We start from the raw sequence: 25,938 nt of genomic DNA on the forward strand, positions 1-25,938 counted from the left end.
CTTAATCTGTGTTGGCAGGGGGTGGGGGGTGGGTAATAAATCCACTGAATTTTTTTCTTGTTAGTAGGAAGGGACTAGACATTAACTTAAAATGTCATGTCTGAACTATTTCTGAATGGTAAATTCATTCTTTGTAGGAGATTTTTTCCCCCCTATGGAAATAATAATATCCTACCTAAAGAGGTTAAAATAAGTTGGTTTTTCTTTCCTTTTCACATTGCTGAGCTGTCAGTTGCTGGTCTTGATCTGCAGTCCACAGAATCAGTGTCTTGTATATACTGCTTGGGAGGCTCTTCCCAGAAACTAGAATAATCATCCTTCCAGCTTGTGAACATTTAAAAGAATAACACCCATTATTTTTTCAAGAAATGAATGGAATGTAACTTTTCACAAGTACAAAATTACTTCAAGTTTTCTAAATATAAGGGACTTCTCACTATAAAAATAACAACCCCTCCCTCCCCTCCCCCACCTCGACATCTCTTTCTAATTATAAAATGGTACAACCATTTCAGATTACTAATGTGAAAGCAGGAAGTAAATATATTATGTACACGTACAAAACACGTCAGTATCTCACACCATTTACATTCATATGAAAGAAATCTGTTTATTGATCTTCCTTTGCAATTTGACAAGAAAAAAGTTGAGATAACGTTACAAAACAATCAGGCCCTTGTCTTAGAACTCTGTACAAACATTCCAGCCAGAGGCATCTCCTTTGCAAACAGAGCAAACAATATTCTTTCAACGTTTTCTGGAAGAAGGGGGCTGCTGACAGAGAGATGTTCCACGGGGCCCTCCTCCAGTTTTCAGAGTTTGTGACATTCCTCCCTATTCTGACAAAAGTGGATCAAATTCTCAACTACTGAGGAAACTACAAGAAAAGGCAAATCACTACCAGTTGTTGAGGAAATGGTGACTCTCGTCAGATGAGCTGGCCGAAAGGATAATGGCGAGGATTCCAGCAGAGGGCGCCCTGCTCCCTTGCAATAACATCCCGTTTAACACTAAGTACCGTAGACGCCAACGCAAACACAGACTGAAGAGTCCTTAAGTTAATAGTCCTGCCATTGACTCACGATCTATCACTACAGGCAAAGTTTGGTATTTTCTTCAAAAGAGCAGGATATGCTATAATTAACTAGCTCTTATACACGAAAATTCTTTGGCTATTTAAAGTCTTCACATTCTCAAAGAGAACAATATTCTGAGTTCAACAAAGCGCTCGATTTGTCTGAAACTTCTGAGGGAAAAGGAGACTAAGCACTCGACTGTCAGGATGGTGCAGTACTAAGGCCATGATGCTTTTTTTTTTTTTTTAGATTTCTGGATATCATAAGAGAAATCCAGCCTGCAAGAAAACCCCCCCTAAGATTTCATTCAGTTTCATTCAACCAAGTGAACCAACTTCACTTTTATTTATGAGCACATTGGGAAAAAGTTACACTAGCCACTGGAAGAAACATGTGTCCATTGGGAGGGTGGACACATGTTTGGATGGTCTTTGGTTTATACAGTACACATGGTCCCCACCTGATGTTCTCTGCTTCTCCAAGTCTTTCACTTCAGTAAGGAGGACAAGACCACTGACGTCCTGCCAAGCAACGACTTTCGGTGACTCAGAATGAGCTACCTTCTCCATGGGTTTTCTCCCTCCCTCTCTTCAGACCCACAGAGCCTCTGGAGAGATACATGTTTTTGACTTATTATCCTCAACAAATATTTGTCCAGTGGCCAGAGACAGAATGGCTTGGTGGTAAATGCAAATGTTAACAGTAGCACAAGGAAAAGAAGGTCTTTAATCACGGAGATTTCTGGAGAAGCCACTTGATCATGAAGCACTCAAGGCATGCATCATTTAGAGGACAGTATAGAGAGATGTAAATAACCTCAGCAGCTCCTTTGCAGAATGAGAGGGGTTTGCAATTAAAGGACTTGATAATGAAGAGTTTACATCCAGGATCTGGATGCATTGCTTGAGTTTTGGGATGATTAATTTAGTGACACCCAAAGGTCAAAGAGCACAGTGTGGCTACTCATCTGTGGGTCTTTATAAATTACAAGGGGCTTGGAGTCATGAGATGGGGAGGGGAGGGCAGGAAGGTAAGAGGTAAGTGATGAGAAATGCACACCTGCTTCTCAGAATTAATTTATTTTTCAGATAATCCCAACCTTCTTTGCAATCAGGAGTGTTTAACTCACAAGCGTTAAACTCCTTAAGATGAACACAAGGCCTCATAGAGGTCTTGTGGAGGATTTTAGTTTTAAATCCTCTGATTTAAAACTGATTCAGGAAGACCATCCATGCACTTTCCCTGCCATCTTCTTTTCTAACTCCCTGTGGGTAAAAGCATCTCTGTGCATGAGTGCTTAGTTACTCAGTCGTGCCCGACTTTTTGCGACCCTCTGAACTATAGCCCAGCAGGCTCCTCTGTCCATGGGATTTTTCAGGCAAGAATGCTGGAGTGGGTTGCCATTTCCTCTTCCAGGGAATCTTCCCGACCCAGGAATTGAACTGGCATCTCCCACGTTTCCTGCATTGCAGGAGGATTCCTTACCCGCTGAGTCATCAGGAAGCTGTATCCTCACCACCTTTTAATTGCCCTTATCAAAAGTACTGTTCAGTTCTGGCCATGCAAATAACACAGAGGGAGTTCTGTGATGCAGGGCACCTCACAAGGAACTATGCATCCCTAACTTTGGGCGAATGGTTTCTTTTTGCTTCTTTTTCAGTCTCAAGGAAGAAGTGGCCTCTCAGATCACTTACAAAGAGCAAGTTCTTGTGCCAAGATGTTAAGAAGCAGGAGTGGACATCGGATACGGTACAGCCCATGTGTTTTTCCAAGAAATCCTAACCCTGGGGGCCTGTGGTGAACTGAGAAGGTCACAGATGCTGGGGGTGGAAGATAACAGATTAGACAGCCTTCTGGAATTGTTACCTTGCCATTATTTGCCTCGGAGACTTTGCTGGAAAGGAAGTCTTTTTTTTTTTTTTAAGGCAATAGCTAGAGGTGGTCTGTGATAAAATTAGTGACATGAGAAGTGAAAATGCGGCAAACTCCACTACAGAGGAAGTTAATTTGCTTTTATAGTCAACTGGTTTTCCTCATCAGAAGTGCAGAGATAGATTCTGCCACACAATAAAAAGAAGAAAAACATCAACAACAGGAAGGACGGTAATCACAATAATAACACCTCTTCAGATCCACTAAGGTTTTTCTGTCCTGAAAGATGGGAAAAGGATTCATGTGGGGGTGTGCAGACAAAGAAAGAGATAGGCAGTCAGAGAGCCAGAGAGAGACACACCCAGACAAAAAAGGAAAGAAATCTAAATGAAAGTATTATTAAAAAATGCTACCAGAAATGGCCTCAGAGGCTCTATTACCACAGAGGGTTGGAGCCTCCCTCCACAGAGGGTGTGACTCTCTCTGTGGTTTTCTGAAAGGGTTTTGCTTTGATGAGGTTTCTTTGTTTTCAGTCCAGGTGATGCCTTCAACAGACAACTAAATGCTCTGCGAGAATTTTCATCTCGACTAGATGAACGTGATGGTAATAAGAGTCCAAGACAGGCTGTCTGTCATCGTTTTCGGTTCTGAAAGGATGTCAGCTTCAGGAATGTCAGAGCACTAGCAGAACTAGCCTGGGTACCATTGGTTGGGATGACCGAATCCAGACCCAGGAGCATGCAGGATGTTTCCAGCAGAATGAGGGAAAACAAAACAGAGAAACCTCTTTGACCTGTGACTGATTCATGTTGCTGTATGGCAGAGGCTAACACAATATTGTAAAGCAATTATCCCCCAATGAAAAGCAAAACAAAAAAACACCCTCTTTGCCTCCATGGTCATGATCATTACTCAGTGACGTCAGAAAAGGTAGATGCCTTTGCTACTTTTAACTTTCTACCTTCTCCAAGCTCTCCATCACTCCCTGCCAGGATGACAGAGTTGACACTTTAGGGGTGATCCAAACCTAGAGATGAAATCAAAATATCGATGCTCTATTCATGATCGAAGTTCAGTTCTGCCCAAAGGGACCAGCCACACAGGATACAGCAATTCCTAGAGGGGACTCTAAATTACACTGAGGGAATGGGGATGCCCGTTTTCTTGCCCACCTCCTTGGGGCCGAAGGGGGATGCTTGTTTCTGAGTTTCAGGGCATCATAATTCACCAACTTGAGGCTGGAAAGTCACAAGCTCCTAAGACTTCTCCTGTACTGAGAAGGCCACACAGAGTCTCGTGTTTGGAGCCTGTATGTACCTTGCCACTTTTTCCTCCCAAATCCATGCATTTTAGCCAAAGTGATGGGGCTAGGGGCCACTGGGACTAGGAAAAGACCATCTGCAGGGCGACCAGGGGTGGAAGTAAATCTGCATTACTAGAATATGGAATTCTGTTTGGCTCCTGAATGCCACACATCCGTCCAAGGGTGGACGTGAAGGATATAATTTTGTCTCAGCACCAAACCAACATGCTTTGGGTGACTTCTTTAAAAAACAAACAAACAAACAAAAAACCTGGTCAAGGAAGTAACGGCAAATGGTCATGGACAATTGTGGTAAGGTTAAACAGGCCCAGCAAAAATTTCAGGAAGGATGTTCTGAATATTTATCCATTATAAGACAAGTGGGTCTCTGGGCCTCTCATTAGGTGAGCTGGGTGGGATCCAGTTCTCTCTAGTGGTAATTAGGTTTTACCCCCTTTTATTTGTAAGGGTCAGGGAATCTTGGGAGAACATTGGAGAAGCTCTAGTCCTGTGTTCTCCAAGGTGACAATGAACCACGTGTGGCTGCTGAGGACTGGAGCATCAGCCAGTCCAAATGGACAGCTGAGTGACTGTCAAACACACGCTGCCTTTAGTAGACTTAGTATGAAAAAGAATGTCAAGTATTTCATGAATACTTTTTATACTAATTACCTGTGGAAACAGTAACGTTGGAACAAAGAAGTATATTATGGAAATTACTCTTACCTGTTTTCTTTCGCTTTTTAAAAATGTGGCTGGTAGGAAATTTGCAATTACATGTGGGACTTCTACCATATTTCTATTGGAGAGTACTCATCTAGACCCTATGGAAAAATGCACATCAAGTCTGCAGATGCTTCAAGAGGGTTCCCATGTCCTTTGATACTTTCTACGAGCCACGGGGGGCCCAGGTCAGGGTTTATTCTTTGGGGGGACGATCTGTGTGGGAATGGTTCTTTCCATTTTTTTTTAACCCTTCCATGCCAGTTAGTTTTTTTTTTTTTTCCTTAAAATTAACAAAGTCATGGGAAAATTCTTCAGAAACACCTCTTTGGTAAAGGAGAACCTTCTAGACTCACGGAGCTTGCAGCAGAACTTTCCTAGGGTCAGGTCCACAGACTCAGCTCTGCCACCTGGGCTTGTCACCACCTAGGCAGCATCTTTTAGGGGCTGCTGGGCTACGGCACACATAAGCAACCAATTCCTGATCTACCTGGTCACTGGCAGGAAGAGAGAACACCCACCAATCCTAAAGGCATTTTCTCTCTGGGCATGGGATCCAATTTATGTAATTATCCTCTTCATTCCCTTTGACTTAATACCAAACTTTGTTTTGCACAAAGTGGACTGAAGGAGGGGTAGGTGGTACAGGCCTTTGCTGACCTAGAAAAAGAAATATCTTGAGATGAAGAATTCCACGCTGAGAACGAGGATTTGAAGGTATCCAGAGACTGCAGACTCTGTGACTAAGTGTGGCTTTTTAAAGCCAGGCAAAATAAAGCAACTCCTCCTTGGCCTTAGAACTTCCATTATTGAGACAGTCAGTCTCAGCCACACAGGCGTGCTGAGTCTCAAAAAGCTGTTGTTATATGTTACATGTCAAGTAACTCTGCCTGCCCAAGGTAGAAAGTCTGCTGCGTGTCATCACTCACCGCTAAAAATGGGTCCCCCTGGCAAAATGCTCATTAGTGGTCCTAAGACGGGCAGGAGCCTCGGGCATCATCTTGTTAAACACCTTCTCTTTACAGATGCTGAAGCCGAGGCCCAGCAAGCACGCGGCTCATCTCCGCCTCCTGACTCTGGATTCAGCACTGCCTTTATTCTTCCCTGCCTTGGACACCCTGAATTTCACGACAGGACTCCTACAGAGATGTGACATTTCTGAAGGTGGTGACCATTTTCTCTGCCTTTGCTGCGTACTTAGAAAGTATCAAATAGGAAATCGTTAAAGGTAGAGAAAAAAGAGCCTTCAAGGGTCTCCCTTGACATCTACACCGTGTTCCAGCAGGCAGCCCAGTTTTACAGCAGAACCAAACTCTGTTTTTGCATGAGGATGAGTGTGGCAAGGCAGAAGGGCCTCATCACATACGTAAATAACTCGATGAGAGAAACGTTCTTTCCCAGGTAACCCATGCCCAGCAGCCTGGCCTTTCACAGATGTCGAGGTGATCCATCTAATAGTCCAGAGAAACAGTGTACACTGCCTTAGTCATCCATGCATCTGGAGAGTCTCGAATGTATTACAAAATTGCCCACTGAAAAAATAGCACGTCTCTGTCATAGTTACAAAAAAAGAATAAAAACATAAAGAGTTTAAAAACATCAGGTGGATTTTCAGAATTCGATACCTCGTTTCCTCTCCCTCTGACTTTGTCTCTCAGTCAGCAGAAACTTGATTTTAACAATTCCCACGCTGTACTTTTTAGATCGAGTGTTCTATTACACTCCACCTCCCACCTCCCACTTGGTATCTAGACGCACTCGGGGGAGCCCTGGGAAGCAGTTTCCTAAGGATTCACCTAAACCCTTCCTCGAGGTCTGGTGAGGTTGAACAGAAGTGTACTGGAATTAAAGTAAGACCTGGATGCTCTGTGTTGGATCCAAAGATGCTCGGATCTTTTCTAAAGCTTCCATCTCCTGAAGGACCCACTTGTGGAGGTAACAGGAGATTGTCGTAGCCTTGGGGAAACCAATGCAACAGATGGTTCACTTTCAGGAAGGGTATGTGGTATCTGGTTTGAAAATTAGGCTTGTCGTCCCAGCGACGGACAAGCCCTACAGCCACTTGGAATGGCGCTAATGCCCCGAGAGGGAAATTGTGATTTCAGCATTTCAGTCAAAGACTGCTAAGACCCAGAAGGATTGATGTGCCTCCCTAGAGCTTCCTCCTCAGGTCACGTGGGTCCTTAACAGAGCTGGGCAAGTGGAAGCCAGGGTGTGTAGCTGAAAAACATGAGCAGTGGCCTCTGCAGACTCAGAGCTCGGTGTTGGGCTCTCTGGCAGCTGGGAGTTTTAAGACCCACTTAAAAGAACTTAGATTCTAAATGAAAGCTGGCCTTAGACTGTTTCAAGGTGCCGAGGCACTTCCCAAAGCCATGCACACTTCATGCTGAGAGGTCAAGGCCATTAATCTCAGAGATGGAATACAAACTGTTCAGAGCAGGAACTGATGCTTCTAAACAGAACTCAGTATGAAAGCTGGAGTGAATCAAAGGAAACACAAAGGAGTGAACATAAAGTACACTACACATAGTCCTTAAAAAGAAACTGCCGAAGAAATCAATCACATTCCCCAAACAGGAAAACAAGACCCCGGGAAAAACTGAAATGAAACCAAGAAGCCCTAAGAGTGTCCTTTCAGTCTGTTTCGGGAACTTCTGAAGGGTGTGTCTACAAGGACATGGGAGAGAAAATCAGCTTTCAGCTTCCCAGGTGCCAAGGCCAGGGCCTGCTGCAGAGACGGAGAAACTGCATCCTGATGAACGTGACTTTGGATATTGCTTTGCGGTACCATTCTTGAGTGGAGCTCCCTGGAGTTGCCAAGGTGTTCTGGAGATGTGAGTGCCGGGTCCAATCTTGGGGCACTCCTCCCTTCCTTCCCCTCGCATCCTACCATCCCTTTTTTCTCTATTTGCCGTTTCAAGATTTCACCTCTTCGCAGTCTTGGTCGGTGGAAAGTTCTACATCAGACAGTCCAACCTCCATCGCCATGATCAGTGAGATATCAGAATCACTGCTTATAGCTGGCTCCTGCTCACCTGAGGGGGAAACAAAGTTCATGGTGAACACCGAGCTACGTCTTCAGAGGCTTAATACGGTTGCCTTTAATAAGTAACATTTCATTGGTGCCAAAGTCTTGGTGGTACAGTGGCTAGCATAGCTGCCTTCCCTTTCACTGAAGCTCAAGAGAAGGTATCAGGAAAATTGCCTAGTTTGTAAAAAATAAATACATAAGAAAAAAGTCTAGTTATCTTATGCTAAGGGCATGTCTGGTAAGTCACATCAATTTGTGATCCCACAGACTGTAGCCCACGAGGCTCCTCTGTCCATGGGATTCTCCAGGCAAGAATACTGGTGTGGGTTGCCATGCGCTCCTCCAGGGAATCTTCCTGACCCAGGGATCAAACCCGCATCTCTTATGTCTCCTGCAGGGGCAGGTGGGTTCTTTACTGCCAGTGCCAACTGGGAAGCCCTTCTCACACTATGAAAAGATGTATCTTATAAGTATGTATCTAAGGAGGAAAAAATACACTGAATATCTCTAAGTAGGGCAACAAATTCTATATGGAAAAGCAGTTGAACAATTCACAGATGAAACGACTGATAAATGTGTATAAAATTTTTCAGAATATTAAAAACATGAACAATAAGATCAAAGGTATATGTCACCCTGGGGAACTTCCCTGGTGGTCTAGTGGTTAAGACTTTGCACTTCCATTACAAGAGGCACTGGTTTGATTCCTAGTCAGGGAACTAAGATCCTGCATGCTGCATGGTGGCCAGAAAAAAAAAGTATTATGTCATGCTGGGAAAATTTGTAAAAAATTCACTGAGGGTTGTATTCTTAACGTACAGAGAACTTTTAAATAAATAAGAAAAACTAAGAGTCCAACAGAAAAAATAGGTAAAGGTTACTGTTACACAATTCACAAAAGAATGCAATACAATTGACCAATAAATATCAGGTAAAAAGGAGCTACTCCTTTTTGTTTTGAAATCTTCACTCTTTAAAAAAGACTGTATTACACACATTTCAGTACATATTTTGATCAACTGCATTCAGAACTGTGAAATTTTCACCCTGTAATTTCATTTCCACAGTATATTACAGAGAAATAATCAGAGATGCAAAAATATCCATTTAAGCATTATTTATAGCAGCAAAACATTGCAAGTAACAAAGCCTAACAATAAAAAATTTCTCAGTAAACTATGTTACTTCTAAAAGACAATCTTCTTGTTATAATTATTAAAGTGATATTTCCAAAGAGTCTGTATTTACAGAAGAAAATGCTCCCAGTAAATGAAAACAGAAGTATTCAAAGCTTTATGTGCAGTGAAGTCAACAGAGAAAGTTAACTGGAAGTAAGAAAGCCGACAATATTAATAAGAGTTGTCTGAAATTTGGGGATTTATAATTATTTTCTTTTCTTTAAAAAATTTAGCTTTACTCCTAAACATGCTTCAGTGAACATATATCATTCATTCACTCAACATATAATTGAGTCCCTACTATATGCTAAGAATTGTGCTAGCTGTAGGGATATAGGGGTGAAAATGAGGCAATTTCAGTCCTCAAGGAGCTTACTGTCCAGTAGACAGGCAGACCATTGACTTGTCAATTACCCCAACATGATAAGCTCTTTGTTGTAAGATGTACCTGGTGTTATAGGAGGTAAGGGTGCTACGTAACCATTTGCTGAGTCTAAGAAAGCTTTCCACTGGCTACCATGTCTAAACTGAGTCTATAGGATAACTTGTATTTCAGCCAGATGAATGAGAAGGATGAATCTTTTTTAAGCAATAGCAATAGCATGTACAGACGGTTGGAGTTGATAGACAGCTTTGTGCAGACATCAGACTGTATTTAAATATGACTGGGATGCAAAGGTAAGCTAGGGAGTATGAACAGGGGAGGCTGGAGAGCTCAGCTGCCTATAATAGAAAGTGTTAGTTGCTCACTTGTCTCTGACTCTTTGTGACCCAATAGACTATAGCCCACCAGGCTCCTCTGTCCATGGGATTCTCCCAGGCAAGAGTATTGGAGTGGGTTGCCATTCCCTCTCCAGGGGATCTTCCCAATCCAGGGATCGAACCCAGGTCTCCTGCGTTGCAGGCAGATTCTTCACCATCTGAACCACCAGGGAAGCCTATCAATTCAGTTCAGTCGCTCAGTCGTGTCCGACTCTCTGCGACCCCATGAATCGCAGCCTATAAGGCAGCTTTAAAACCAGAAGATCTTGTATGTTCCATTACCCTACAGAAGAAACATGCAATTAAAAGACCAACAAAATATCTAAGTACTAAAGAATGCAGATGGTTATAATACTTTTGCTCTCATAATCACTGATATAATTTCTTCATGTTGAGGTACAGTTAAGAAAAAATAAATATGAGTTTCATGAAGGGCAGTGAATTTTCAAATGTTTACAAGGAGACAAACAGAGAACTGACACAGAGTTATGGTCTTAAGAATCAGTTTTAGAGAAATAAAGTGTCTCACAGGGGTGTAGCCAACCTAAAGACTGAGATCTATAATGTTTCCTAGACCCAAAAGTGCAGGAGGTTCACATAACTATAGACAGATCAATGGGTAGAATAAAACTTTGGAAACAGATCTTGGGTAGAAGTATTTAGCTTTGTCAATGGTGGCATTTAACAAATTTTCAGGGGACTTCCCTAGTGGCCCACTGGTTAACAATCTGCCTTGCAATGCAGGGGACACAGGCTTGATCCTTTGTTGTGGAACTAGGATCCCACATGCCAGGGAGCAACTCAGCCTGAGCGCTGCAACTAGAGAGTCCGTGAGCTGCAACGAAAGATCCCACGTGTCACAAGTAAGACCGGACTCAGCCATATAAATAAGTAAACATAAAAAAAACACACTCACACAAATATTCAATAAAATTATTCATGCAGAAAAAAGATGAAATTGGATTCTTGCCTCACATCATATACATTCTAGGCTGGCTAAATATCTATATCTACATCCATTGATATATCTGTATCTACATCTATATCTGTACCTATGCTGTGCTGTGCTTAGTCGCTCTGTTGTGTCCAACTCTTTGTGACCCCCTGGACTGTAGCCCGCCAGGTTCCTCTGTCCATGGGATTCTCCAGGCGAGAATACTGGAGTGGATTGCCATGCCCTCCTCCAGGGGATTTTCCCAACCCAGGGATCTAACCTGTGTTTCCTGCATTGCAGGTGGATTCTTTACCAGCTGACCTGCCAGGGAAGCCCATCTATACCTACACCTGTACCTATGGTCCATCTTTATTTCGCATGTGTTACTTCCTTCTCATTTATCCTCTTCTCCAGAGCTATCTGGTACCTTGCATCCCTGACCTTTGGGGAATTCTTTGATGCAAACTGGGGTGGTCCTCCTCTTCCTCATGTCTGCTTACCACTTGTTTTCTCCGCATGGTTATGCGCTCGGCACCACCTGGTGGAAGCTTTCACTCTGCAATTGCAGTGAGCAGCGGGCAATGGATTTGGGCAGACACAATCTGCACAGCTAGAGACAGAGGATTGCTCTGATTTTTAGGTCCACTAAGTCACTGATGCTTTATTCGTTTCCTCCCAGTTGCCCAAATTTTTCCAGGGTTTCTTCTTACACCTTCCCTGTCCATGTTGGAAAATCCCTTTGCTACAGCTTTTGTGGGGTTTTAGGAGTGCCTAGAAGTAATTTCACGTGTTCAATGCATACTTTTTCCTCAGTGTTCTCCACAAACATCACTTTTACAATGAGAAAATTATATGGGTTTCCCTAGTGGTTCATACAGTAAAGAATCTGTCTGCAATGCGGGAGACCTGCGATCAATCCTAGGGTTAGGAAGATCCCCTGGAGAAGGGAATGGTTACCCACTCCAGCATTCTTGCCTGGAGAATTCCATGGACAGAGGAGCCTGGCGGGTTACAATCCAAGGGTCACAAAGAGTTGGACATGACCGAACAAGTAACACTTAAAATTATAGTTATGAGAGCTGGGATCCTATCTTACTTTAGGAGACTGTAGTCTCAGCTGTAAGTAATTATACATGTTACTCTGTATAAGTCACTTTCTCCTCTGGGGCTAAAGCTTTAAAATCTATAAAATGAGAGTTTGTACTAGGTATATTAGATGTCTTTCCAGTTGTTACAGTTTACTTGTGTATATGTTGATGCAAGTCTAGCACAGTGCCTCAGACATGGTGGGTGCTCAATACATAATTATTTAATAAAATTACCAGTGATAAAGAGTTGTAAGTTTTTCTTTTGCCATAACTCTTCAACATGTTGTTTTCTACTAAAAACTTTTCTCTTAACAAAGAAGAAAGCCTGCAATTGTATATTTAGTACAAGTATGCACTAAATGTGAGAATTCACTACTCTGAGGTACAAAGAAAATGGGAATATTCTTATTCCTGGAGATAAAAAATGAGGGCTAAGGAGATGGAAGCAATGTAAGTGTCCAAGATAGATGGACGGATAAAGAAGATGTGGTATGCATATACAATGGACTACTGCTCGGTCATAAAAAAGAACACTCTATTGCCATATGCAGCAACGTAGACAGACTTGGAGGGTGTTATGCTAAGTGAAATAAGTCAGATGGAAAAAGGCAAATATTGTATAATAACACTTATATGTGGAACCCAGAAAACACAACAAACTAGTAAATACAAGAGAAAAGAAGCAAATTCACAGATACAGAGAACAAACTATGGTTACCAGTGGGATGAGGGGCTAGATAGGGCTGGGGGACTGGGAGGCACAAACTAACGTAAGACAGGCTACAAGGATGTAGTACAATACAGGGAATATAGCCAATATTTTGTAATAACTGTGAATGGAGTGTAACCATTAAAAATGGTATAAAAATTAAAAAAAATTAAAATGAGGTCTACGTTGTAGAGATATATCCTCCCCCCTCCCACCGCTTCCCCTTTTGCATCTGTCTCCTCCTCCTCCTTGTTCTTTTGGGCAAAAGTCCATGAATCAATTCAGCTCATAAGAAGCCAAATATTGTAGCTCACAAGTAAACTACAAGTCAACCAAAGAGCTCATCACTGAGTGATTCTATGGCTTTCAACAGAGCAAGTACAAAAACAAAGCACAGATAAGAGCTGACTGGTACACAGAGAGCTCACTGTTCCTGCAGCTTCCCACCTTCACTCCTGTCTTCTCAGCCACCGGCCTCAGCAGATTTCATGGCTTCATTCTCACTATGGTGCTTTCTAAGCTGGAATGTGTGAATTGAAAGAAAAAAGGGCTGTGTGGACTGCTATAACTATTGGCTGTTGAATTTATGATGCTATTTTGGAAACTGACTGTCCTGCACAGCTCTAGGCAAAGATAAATTCAAATCAATACAAACAGATTTGCCAAAAGATGGTTCAATTTTCATGATGAGACATTTCATCACCCACAGTATCTAATCATTTTTCATTCCAAAACTGTAAAAAATGATCTGAAGACATCTGAAATTATTCTTTAGTCTGTGCTATGTTTTTAATTGGACTTGGTTTGTTCCATAATTTTTGAAAACAGAATTTTTTTCTTGAATCGAAAGAAGAAAGAAAATATTAGTCACTCAGTCATGTCTGACTCTGTGACCCCATGGACCGTATCCTGCCAGGCTCCTCTCCCATGGGATTTCCCAGGCAAGAATACTGAAGTGGGTTGCCATTTCCTTCTCCAGGGGATCTTTTCCCCCAGGGATCAAACCTGGGTCTCCTGAATTCCAGGCAGATTCCTTACTATCTGAGCCTCCAGGGAAGGCTCTCTTTAATCAAAGCAGATGTTTTAATTTGAGACCATAATAGTACAGATAAAAATGCGGACACTAAAACATTTAGAAAGTTCTCTGTAGGTGGAACTAATTGAGGAGTATGAAATAACTGTTAACAATCAAAATGTTCACTGAATTTTACCTTCTCTCTTGTGAAAGTTAATATAAAATGAATACAAAAATAGCATTGGTCTTTATTGGTTTCTCACAACAACCCTTTGATGTGTGGGTGTTATTATTTCTGTTTCACAGATGAAAAAGTATTTAGTCCACTTGACACAGTTGCCCAACACTACTAGACACTCTTCCTCTCTTCTTTTTGTTTCATTCATTTTAAGGACATTGGGAGAATTTAAACAGGGAGTAATATGACCTGCTTAATATTTTAAAAGATCACTCTTGCGGTTAAGTGAAGAATAGATTGGTAGGTCAAGGGTGGAGGTAATCCAGCAAAAACCACTGCAGCAAAACAGATGAAACACGGGGATGGTTTGTTATAATATGAACAGAGGTCAGATGTTATATTAAAGTGATATTTTATTTTTTTACTACTTTAAAATTTTTATACAACTTTAAAGGTTGTGTAATTTCCATTATCGTTATTACAAAATATTAGCTATATTCCTGTGTTGTACAATTCATCCTTGAGCCAGTCTTAGACCCAATAGTTTGTGTCTTTTAATTTCCCACCCCTAAATTACCTCTTACCCCATCCCCACTGATAACCCCTAGTTTGCTCTCTATGAGTCTGCTTCTTTTATGTTATATTCACTTCAGCACAGAGAAAGTACTTTGGTGGATTTAAGAATTGATCCCAAGTATCTAGCACTCCATCTTGAATCTCTTAGATGGTAAGCAGAAAACATGGCTTTAAATGGAGCTCTGTGACCTGTTTTGTTGACTCATAACTACTACTTGCATATATTAGCACATTTAATTCTAAGTAAAATCCATCAGTAGGCTAACTGTGGTTAACCAAAAAATTCTTAGTGGTGGGATTTGTTTTTATTAATTCCATTTAGTCCATAAATTATTCATATGGACTTTGGTTTCTTTGTTTCCTCTTTAATACAAAGAATGTTACCTAAAGAGTTCAGTTCAGTTCAGTTGTTCAGTCGTGTCTGACTCTTTGCGACCCCATGAACCGCAGCATGCCAGGCCTCCCTATCCATCACCAACTCCCAGAGTTTACCCAAACTCATGTCCATTGAGTCAGTGATGCCATCTAACCATCTCATCCTCTGTCGTCCCCTTCTCCTCCTGCCTTCAAACTTTCCCAACATCAGGGTCTTTGCAAATGAGTCAGGTCTTCACATCAGGTGGCCAAAATATTGGGAGTTTCAGCTTCACCATCAGTCCTTCCAATGAACACCCAGAACTGCTTTCCTTTAGAAAGGACTGGTTGGATTTCCTTGCAGTCCAAGGGACTCTCAAGAGTCTTCTTCAACACCACAGTTCAAAAGCATCAATTCTTTGGTGCTCAGCTTTCTTTATAGTCCAACTCTCACAGGTTTCCTTTTGGGAAACAGACACTGCAGCTGTAGTTTTGCTGTGGATTTGCTATAACTATCTCTATAACAGTGGGCCTGGACGACATAACGTTCCTCCCAACCTGAGATGTGGCCTGTCCTGTCTTGGGCAGGATGGGGTCTGTCTCACTTAACAGGCTCTGGCCCATCCATTGTCAACATTCCCAACCCTCCATAAATAGGAGGCACTTGGTGAAATTGAATTTCCTCTCTGGACATAGGGTGTCAAAGGGTGATGCATAGGGTGTCAAGTTTTATGTTTTATTAACTAACAACCATAGAGTGCTTATTGACAACTTAGCATTAATATATGCCAGAGACTATCTATCTAAGTACTTTAGATTGTACAATTGAATATTCACAATTAACCTGTGACAAAGGAAAAATTATTATTTCTATTTTCAAGTGTTAAAACTAAGGCTCAGAAAAGTAAAAACTTCCTGGGTTTACACAACAGTAAGAGTCAGATTCAGAATTCACACCGAGGCCTCTCTGACACCAGAGTTCATCTGCATTTATACTTCAGAGTTGAGAGTCTTAGTCTGAGGATGTCCCAGGCAAGAATGCTGGAGTGGGTAGCCATTTCCTTCTCTAGGGGATCTTCTTGACTCAGGAATTGAACCCATGTCTCCTGCATTGGCAGGCGGATTCTTCACCACTGAGCCACCAGGGAAGGCCTAAGCACCAGGAGCAATGCCCAGAAGATGTTGACTTTCAGGGGAGTCTGTGTATCCACAGTTACATACACGCCTATATGGTTATGTGCTGCTGCTGCTGCTAAGTCACTTCAGTCCTGTCCGACTCTGTGCGACCCCATAGACAGCAGCCCACTAGGCTCCTCTGTCCCTGGGATTCTCCAGGCAAGAATACTGGAGTGGGTTGCCATTTCCTTCTCCAATGCATGAAAGTGAAAAGTGAAAGTGAAGTCGCTCAGTCGTGTCAGACTCTTAGCGACCCCATGGACTGCAGCCTACCAGGCTCCTCCATCCATGGGATTTTCCAGGCAAGAGTACTGGAGTGGGATGCCATTGCCTTCTCTGATATGTGCAGATACGCATTTTTCTGGGGAGAGGGTTGCTTTTACTAGAGTCTCACAGAAATGGTAAAAGTCTCAGAAGCATGCATCTAAGAGGTTTTGTGCCTAGCATAAGTTGTTCTTTTTTTTAGGCTGTGTCATGCATCATGTGTGATCTTAGTTTCCTGACCAGGGATCGAACCTGTACTCACTGCAGTGGAAGCGCAGAGTGTTAATCTCTGGACCACCAGGAAGTTACCAGGGTAAGTTGAAGAAAACACTGTTGTCTGTAACCAAGAATGGCTTGGCTTTTTATTTTTTTTTAAATGCATTTTTTGGTTTACATTTCACTAACTGTGTGTTTCATTAACTTGACGGGACACTTTTCATCTGAAATCTCTGCTTTCCTACTCGATTGTTTCTAAATGATGGTTATTCAAAGCTAGAGCAGAAAATGAGCCATCCCAGAATGCGTTTGATATTTACTCCACTGCCTGAGCTATGAAAGGAGGCACAGAGCAGTAGTGGCTGGAATAAATCCTCCTCTGTTGGGAATTAACAAACGACGCCCGCATAATGTGGTCTCTGTGTTGAGAGAAAGTAAGGGGTTGACGAATATCAACCCCCAGGTATTTTGATTCTCCGGTAAGTTTGATGTTCACATGTTCTGCACCACATAAAAGCTTATTTCCCCCCACCATGTACTTGAAAAATAAGTTTTCAAAGAAATTAGCATCCTTCTGGACATTAATTTGGATTCTGAGGCCTTCCCAGGTGGCTCTGTGGTAAAGAATCTGCCTGCCAGTGCAGAAGACATGGGTTTGATCCCTAGGTCAGGAAGATCCCCTGGAGAAGGAAATGGCAAGCCACTCCAGTATTCTTGCCTGGGAAATCCCACGGACAGAGGAGCCTGGCAGGCTACAGTTAACGGGGTCGCAAAAGAGCTGGACATGACTTAACAACTAAACAACAAACACTGCTTATGTATATATTCCCTGTTGTAATCTTAGTGGGAAAGTTGCTTCAATTCCAAATGCAGAGTATTTTCAGTAAGGAAATGTGTCTCTTTTACGTGTATTCCTTGCTTTTTTCTCTTTTGCTTAATAAGAATTTTTGAGAAGATAAACTTCTGATTTGGTTTAAATTTTCTGTGTTATGAGTAGATTCTTCCGTGGGGATGGTGAATCTTTGGGTCACTTTCTTCAGAGGCTGTGCAACAATATTAACAATAATTCCAGGCATTGCTCTAAGCAATTACATGTTACGTATGTCATCCTCACAAAGATGCTATGGAGTAGATGAATGATTACCCCAATGACTGCTTCACATTTTACAGGTGAAGTCAACTTGTCTAAGGTCAAGAACAGAAAGAGGCAGAAATGGAATCCCAACCCAAGAGCCAGTGCTGTCGACGGCTATGCTATCGTGCAATGGCAGTGGCACAGCTGCTAGATTTCTATCTGGCTGCTGTGGTTTAGTCGCTCAGTCATGTCTGACTCTCCACGACCCCATGGACTGCAGCCCGCCAGGATCCTCTGTCCATGGGATTTCCCAGGCAACAATACTGGAGTGGCTTGCCATTCCCTTCTCTAAGGGATCTTCCGGACCCAGGGATCAAACTCTCGTCTCCTGCATTGGCAGGTGGATTCTTTCCCAACGAGCCACCTGGGAAGCCCTAGGTTATTCCCAAAGATGATACTTGGCCACCTTGGAGAACCAAACATTCCAGGCTTACAATATAAATTCACCCATTTTAGCCAAGTGACTCCTAAAAATTGTTCAGATATAACAGGGGAACTTTTGCCTTTTTAAATGTTTGCTCTATAATCATAAATGTAAATATGGTGAGCTCAAATCAGGAAAATTATTTCTCACCTGGGGACACTTACAGCATTGTTTTTTATTCTGACTTAGTATAAGAGAACTCCCTGAAGTTTGGATATCAAATTAGATCACAAGTTAGGATTTAACTCTTTGCTTTTATCTCTTTGTCATTGGTTTTCTTTCCCTGTGACCCTTCACCTAGCAGAGGAAGATTTTCTCCAATTGCTCAAATTCCTTTTGATTTCATTAAAAATTCATTCACTGAGTAATTCCTTACTGAGTGCCAAGAGAAGGCAGAAGGTGACTTTTGCATTAGTTGTACATTAGTTTTTACAGGAAAGAAAGCAAAATCTAGTGAACGTTTATGCTGTTAATAGCTATTTTACAATTCCTGGTTAGTACTACCTACAGGAAACCTTCAGCATTAAGCATAATATCTGGTATACGGAATGCTCTTGGTAATTGTGACTATGATTGGAATGAAAAAAGAGTAAAAGAGGGAAGGTTAGCAGACAGGTTTAGAGAGACAGGTAGATATCATGCAGATATTAATTTCTTCAATTATAAAATTATATTTTATAATAAAATCATAAATTACATTAATTTATATTGCAAGTAGAAAATTATCTATAGCCTTCATGTATTCATTCATCAATTTATCACTTATTCATCCAATAGGAATTTATTGAACACTTCTTAGGTACACAGCACTGTTGATGACCTTTGGAGGAAATAAAGATGAACTAAACACAAGCTCTGCTATTAACTTGAAAGCAATCTAGTAAAAGAAATCATATTTGTGTCCATATACATCTAATACTGGAGAAGGAAATGGCAACCCACTCCAGTATTCTTGCCTAGAGAATTCCATGGACAGAGGAGCCTGGCAGGCTATAGTCCATAGGGTCACAAAGAGTTGGACACAGCTGAAGCAACTTAGCACCCATGTATGCACATCAAATATAAGATGATATATGCTAAAAGAGAGGTATAAATAAATGCTAGAGAAACAGAAAGGTAAGGAAAACTTCATCTCCAGCTGGGTAACCCTCATGAAGTAGGTTACATGTAAACCAGTGGTGAGAGCTGACTAGTGCTGGGAAGTATGGAGATGAGGAAGATGGTATTTCTTTTAAGAGATATAAGTACCTGTTATATCTGAACAATTTTAGGAGGCACTTGGCTAAATGGATGAATTTACACTGTAAGCCTGGAATGGTTGGTTCTCTAAGATGGCCAAGCATTGTCTACAGGAAGATGGCTTTTATTTTAGGAGAACCTACCTGACTAACCATCATCAGAGCGAATGTCAAGGCATGCGGATGGTTTGATTCAGCTGTAGCTTAGGATATGGAGAACCATAGCAAAGTACCAGATCAAGCCCATAGACACTCTGCCCTCTTCCTTCCCTCTGTGCTTTCCTGTTCCATAGGGAGCCAGAAGACTGGGAACTACATTTCCCAGCTTCCTTTGGCAGTTGGCTTTCCTTAGGTCCTGCCAAGGAGATTGGAAGGTGGGAGGAGGCCCTTGCGCTTCTAGTTCAGGCTGGTCCCTGTGGGCTCCAGAAGTGTTGGCCGTGCCTTCAACAGAATCAGAGAGCGAAGGATCCTGACCGCCTACTCAGAGCTGGTGGTCTCCCCAGCAGAAGCCAGACGGTTCTGGCAACACCAGCATAGTGGAAGTGTGCTCAGGATCTCGGGATATCTCTCTCCTCCAGTCTTCCAAACTGGTTTTGTTTTTCATAAATCTGCTTTAATGAAGCATGATTTTGATGAGTTTTGATGGATGTGATGGATGTAAATATTCGATTTCTATTTCCCCCAGAGTTTTGTCTTCTCTCTTTATGGTCATTTCCTCCCTCTGTCCCTGGTCTCAGCTTATATCTGATCTGCTTTTTTTTTAATTTAAATTTATTTATTTTAATTGGAGGCTAATTACTTTACAATATTGTATTGGTTTTGCCATACATTAACATGAATCTGCCATGGGTGTACACGTGCTCCCCATACTGAACCCCTCTTCCACCTCCCTCCCAGTACCATCCCTCTGGGTCATCCCAGTGCACCAGCCCTGAGCACCCTGTATCCTGCATCGAACCCGGACTGGCGATTAGTTTCTTATATGATATTATACATGTTTCAATGCGTTTCTCCCAAATCATCCCACCCTCTCCCTCTCCCACAGAGTCCAAAAGACTGTTCTATACATCTGTGTCTCTTTTGCTGTCTCGCATATAGGGTTATCATTACCATCTTTCTAAATTCCATATGGATGCGTTAGTATACTGTATTGGTGTTTTTCTTTCTGGCTTACTTCACTCTGTATAATAGGTTCCAGTTTCATCCACCTCATTAGAACTGATTCAAATGTATTCTTTTTAATGGCTGAGTAATACTCCATTGTGTATATGTACTGATATGCTTTCTTTTTTATAACTCTTTTTCAGGGTTTGTCAACACTGGCACAACTGATACTTGGGGCTGGAGAATTCTTTGTTGTCATGGGAATGTGCTGGGAATTGCAGGACATTTTACAGCATTCTTGGTCTCTACCCATTGATGCCATTAGCACCACCCCCTCCCCAGTTATGACAATCAAAAACTCTCCAGTCATTGGCAAATGCTCTCTGAGAGACAAAATCACCCCTAGTGGGTAACCATGGCTTGAGATAAATGTATATTTTCTGTAATTTTACATACCTGCAATTTTATAGTATGCACTCTTGTGTCTGGTTTCTTTCACTTATTATACTCATTGTGAAATCCACTAATGATGTCACATATATCAATAGTTCACACGTTTTTATTGCTGAATAGCAATTCACTGTATGGATATATCACATTTTGCTTATCCATTCATAAACTGACGAACCTTTGAATTATTTCCAGTTGTTTGGCTACTGTAAACAAAGCTTCTCTGAACATTTATGTGCAAGTCTTTTTGAGGGCATGCATTTTCATTTCTCTTGAGTAAACACCCAGAAGCACATTGCTGGGTCCATCTGGTGGGTCTACGTAACTACATGAGAAACTGCCAAGCTTTTGTGTGTGTGGCAAAAAATCACAGTGCATTAAATTCACTCTCAAAACAACTTCCAAGTATACAGTACAATACTGTTGGCTACATGCACATTGTCGTACAACAGATGTCCAGGACACCACCATCCTGCATGATTCTTGCAAGATAAGGGTCCAACTTCTTTCTTTTGCTCATGCATTTCCAGTTTTCTCAGCACCATTTGTTGAGAAGATTATCCTTCCCCACTGTGTAGTCTTGGCATCCTCGTCACAGATAATTTGACCATATATGTGAGGGTATATTTTCGGGTTTTTTCTTTGCTTTCCTTGGCCCATATGTTTTTATGCCAGTTCTACACTGTTTTGATTATGGTAGCTTTGTAAGATACTTTGAAATCAGGAAGTGTGAGCCCTCTAGCTTTGTTCTCAGAGAATCATTTTGGCTGTTCAGGGTCTTTTGAGATTCCATATAAATTTAAGGATTTTTTTTAACTTCTGCAAAACACGACATTGGGATTTTGATAGAGGTTGCATTGAATCCACAGATTGCTCTGCCTAGTATGAACAGTTCAACAATATTAAGTCTCCCAATCCACAAATAGGGGATGGCTTTCTATTTATTTGCATCTTTTATATTTTTTCAGCAATGTTTTCCAGTTTTTAGTGTACAAGTCTTTCATCTCCTTAGTTAAGTTTACTCCTAAATACTGTATTCTTTTTGATGCTACTGTATGAGATTGTTTCCTTAATTTTCTTTTCAGGTTGTTCATCCTTAGTGTATGGAAAAGCAACTGGTTTCTGTGTGTTTTGTCAAATGCTTTTTATGAATCAATTGAGATGACCTTGTTATTTTTATCCTTTGTTCTACTAAATTGGTGCATCACGTGCAGAGATCTATAACACATTTCAAGTTAATTTTGTGTATGGTGGAAGATAAAGGCTGGCGTTCAGTTTCTCCTGACACTTTTGTAATCAATTTCTTGTATTGCATTCCCCTATTTTGAAATACCTAGAGCATTTTCCACTTTCCTGACTGGTCTCACTGAATACAGCAAAGGGGTTGGAAAGATAGGCTGTGCTAAAACTGAAGAGTGATTTGAATGCCAGGCTGAAGTGTCATGACATTAACATGCCTGGATTATATCATGTTTGTGCATAAAAGTACTTGCTTAAATTGGTGAAAATAAACAACCTCAGTTTCCTTATCAGTGAAATAGTGACAGTAATATTTTTGTAGTCTATAACAAGATCTGGTCTCTGTGTGTATGTATGTGTGTGTGTGTGTGTGTAAACACACTGACATAGGGCTTCACTTCACAGTGTCTGGCACATGTTGTGCCAGATAAGAGGCAGCTATTATTGTATTTAGTACATGTACTAAGAACCTGCTTTATTCCTGTCCCATTAAGCCTCTTGGCTTCCTTCTTTGTCTATCAAGATCCTGATGGACAAAGGGTGCCCTTTCTTTCTCTGGCCACTACCCCACTGTTTCTGTAATGCTCTATTTCTTCAGTGTGATCAGATGTAGGTTAATGCATCAACATTTCATAAAGAGCTCATTTGCCATGTGACAGCCTTATCCCTCTTGCTGGTACAAGTGTCGCTCTGTTACAAGATAGTCCAACATAAGAGCCAGAAGAAACTAGAGAACAGGCTCTGATGGAAATACAAGATCTAGTTTAAAGGTCAAGCTGCAGAACACAGCAAAGTAGGGGATCCTTCACATCTCTCTAGAAGGGGCTGGGGAGGGGAGGACAGACACAGGAGCACAGTTTCTGACACGTATTTTTAAAGAATGAAGCAATTTAAATAGTGAAACTGTTGAGATCAAGTCCTCAAAAAAAGCTTAATCAAATTATAGGCAGATAAATAGCCAAGTTTCCCTGATGGCTTAGATGGTAAAAAATCTGTCTGCAATGCAGGAGACCTGGGTTTGATCCCTGGGTCAGGAAGATCCCCTGGAGAAGACAATAGCTACCCACTCCAGGGTTCTTGCCTGAAGAATTCCATGGACAGAGGAGCCTGATGGGCTTTTTTCCAAACAGCTCAGCATTAAACTAGAGATGCAACACTGCCATGAGCACACTGGAGTCTCCCTAACAGGCATCATTTTACAGCAACCTGTTTTACTATCACAATTGATTTAAGGTTTTTTTTTTTAAATAATTATTAATTTGGCTACAGTGGGTCTTAGCTGTGGTACGCAGCATCTAGTTCCCTGACCATGGATTGAACTCAGGCCCCTTGCATTGGGAGTATGGAGTCTTAGTCTCTGGATCACCAGGAAGTCCCCTTGATTTAAGGTTTTTAATATAGTTGTTGTTTCTGACCTTTCTGACCACACACTTCTCTATAAAACACATGGAGAAGCCTGTTTAGAAAATGTCAAGACTGCAAGTCATTTGTTTAGAAGAACTCAGACTGCCTCCTCCTCCTCCTCCGGTAAATACTACATAATTCACCTTCGGCTGGTTTGAGAACAGGTCACAACCTGGTGTTTGGGGGCAGGAGGGGTGGGCTCAAAGTGGTGACAATACTAAGCCCTCAAGAACTGATAGACACACTGTTAGAAAAAGGGGCCTGATGTTTTGACCCAGAGCCTGAGTTAGTATTGCAGCAATAAATGACTGAGATTCACCTAGTTGGATGTGTTTACACACCTTCCTGGAAAACCTAATGGATTCTATCTTCACCTTCTTGCAAGAGCAGTGGGCCAGTCATGCATAAAATCTGATCACAACCAAACCCATTCCTCTGGCTCACAGGATGCAATTTCTAGCTCTTTGTATCTAGAACAAAACCCAGACTTTTAATCAATATTTGGCCATGCATGGGAATCCCTTGGCATGAGTTTAGGGTGAGAATAAAGGTGATACAAATGAGGAAAGCTGTTCAACAAGGACAAGGAAAAGGGCAGAGGGCATACGGGGAACATTAAGCTGACCAGACATTCATATGGCAGGGGACAACAAAGCGGGGGAGCGTGGGTGGGTAACGGCACTGTTAGGAAATAGCTGGGAAACGGCTGAACCTGGGACTTGAACTCAGCTCTTCAGTTCCTGTTCTGAAGGTGTTCATGGTGCTCCATGACACCCTAGGGTTCTGCAGGGAGGGAACTGGGGAGACCGAACAGCAGAGGAAGATGGTGGTGATGACCACAAAGGTGACGACAGCAACTAGGTCAAGGACAGCTGAGGCAGGTCCCCCCAAACCCATCACTCCCTGCTCCTCCCCTAGTATTCAGTGTAGCAATATTCAGAGGCAGACGACTAATTAACACTGAAATGAATCTTTACTGAAATCACTTCATTAATCTGATCTTCATTGCCTTTGCTCATCTGATCTTTATTTCCTGGGAAGCCAAAACAAATCTGGTAGTTACAGTTCACTTCACCAAAATGCCTCTTTTTAAGATGATCCAATGAGGGAGGGGAAAGGGCCTAAACTTCACTAGACTCTGTGCTGGGCACTTTTCACTTATTTGCTTGAAAAACCAAAGATTTTAAACTTCCATGTTTACTGCATCTGAATTGTACACCCATATTGAATTATACATATGAAAGGGTTTGGCTACTAAAAACCCAAGTAAAAAGAAGGGTGTGGCTAAGTTCAGCCTTCCCCACAATGGCATTTGCATCCTAACGTGGTCTCTCACAGGTGGAGTAGAAGCTCTGGATGACTCTGCTCCTGGTCCCCACTGATTCCTTCCCATCAGGGAGGGGTGTGGTCAGAGGTTGGAGGGTACCGTTGCCCACTGCAATCCCCCTTTTTTCTGAAGAACACCTGTAACCCACAACATGCCTGATACCTGATAAACAGCATTGCCATATGTCACTGTTTAAATAAATACTCCACCCATGGATGATTTTCTCTTACCTAGAGCAGACTGTTCGCTCTAAGAGGGCTGGAGCTTATTTTGCATAGCCACTACCAAACCTCTATCTCCTACACTATCCAAATAAAAGAAACACAATGGTTATCAACTAAATGAACTGAAAAAATGAGTGGGAAGATCTGAAGAAATCATATTAGTTTTTTAAAGGCTAAAAACATTGGGGAGGGAGATTCCTATTCTTCTGATTTAATTGTGAAGTTGAATACATTACACCAAGGCATCAGGCGAGCCCATAGAATAGGCTAAGGAAAACTCGAGATTAACATACACATACTACTATATATAAATGAGATAACAAGGACCTACTGTATAGCACAGGGAACTCTACTCAATATTCTGTAATAACCTATATTGGAAAAAATCTGAAAAAGAATAAATATATGTATGTACATATTAAGTCACTTCAGTTGCGTCTCTTTACAATCCTATGGACTGTAGCCTGCCAGGCTCCTCTGTCCATGGGATTTTCCAGTCAAGAATACTGGAGTGGGTTTCCATGGCTTCCTCTGGGAGATCTTCCCAACCCAGGGATGGAACCCTTGTCTCTTACATCTGTTGCATTGGCAGGTAGGTTTTTTTTACCACTAGCGCTACCTGGAAAGCCTCAATATACATAACTGAATCACTTTGCTGTACACCTGAAACTAACACACCATTGTAAACAAACTATACTCCAATAAAATTTAAAAAAATAAAAATACAAAAAATACAAAAAACCCCAGATCTACACCTCACAGTAAGTGGCTTATTTGTATGTATGAGCCAGGAATTTTACTTTTGCTCTTTCGAAGTCCTGCACCTTAGTAGGTATCTTCTATCTTCTATTTCTGGCTTCTTATTTCTCTTTAATGGTTTCAGAATTATTCTCAGCACCTCCTTGAGAAAAGGGGCCCCCTGTTTGGAATTCTGTCCC

At 41.7% G+C, this 25,938-nt stretch overlaps 1 protein-coding gene across 1 annotated transcript in view; it reads right to left on the minus strand.

Moving 5' to 3' along the window:
* Positions 1–584: 584 nt before the first annotated feature.
* RNF150 (ring finger protein 150) overlaps positions 585–25,938 on the minus strand; it is a 278,977-nt gene continuing 253,623 nt past the window's right edge. The window contains exon 7 of the mRNA XM_070386570.1: positions 585–8,009. Coding sequence (XP_070242671.1) covers positions 7,891–8,009 — 119 coding nt within the window. The 3' untranslated portion in view covers positions 585–7,890. The remainder of the gene's footprint in view (positions 8,010–25,938) is intronic.

This window comes from Bos mutus, chromosome 17 (assembly GCF_027580195.1).
Source record: "Bos mutus isolate GX-2022 chromosome 17, NWIPB_WYAK_1.1, whole genome shotgun sequence".
Classification (NCBI taxonomy): domain Eukaryota; kingdom Metazoa; phylum Chordata; class Mammalia; order Artiodactyla; family Bovidae; genus Bos; species Bos mutus.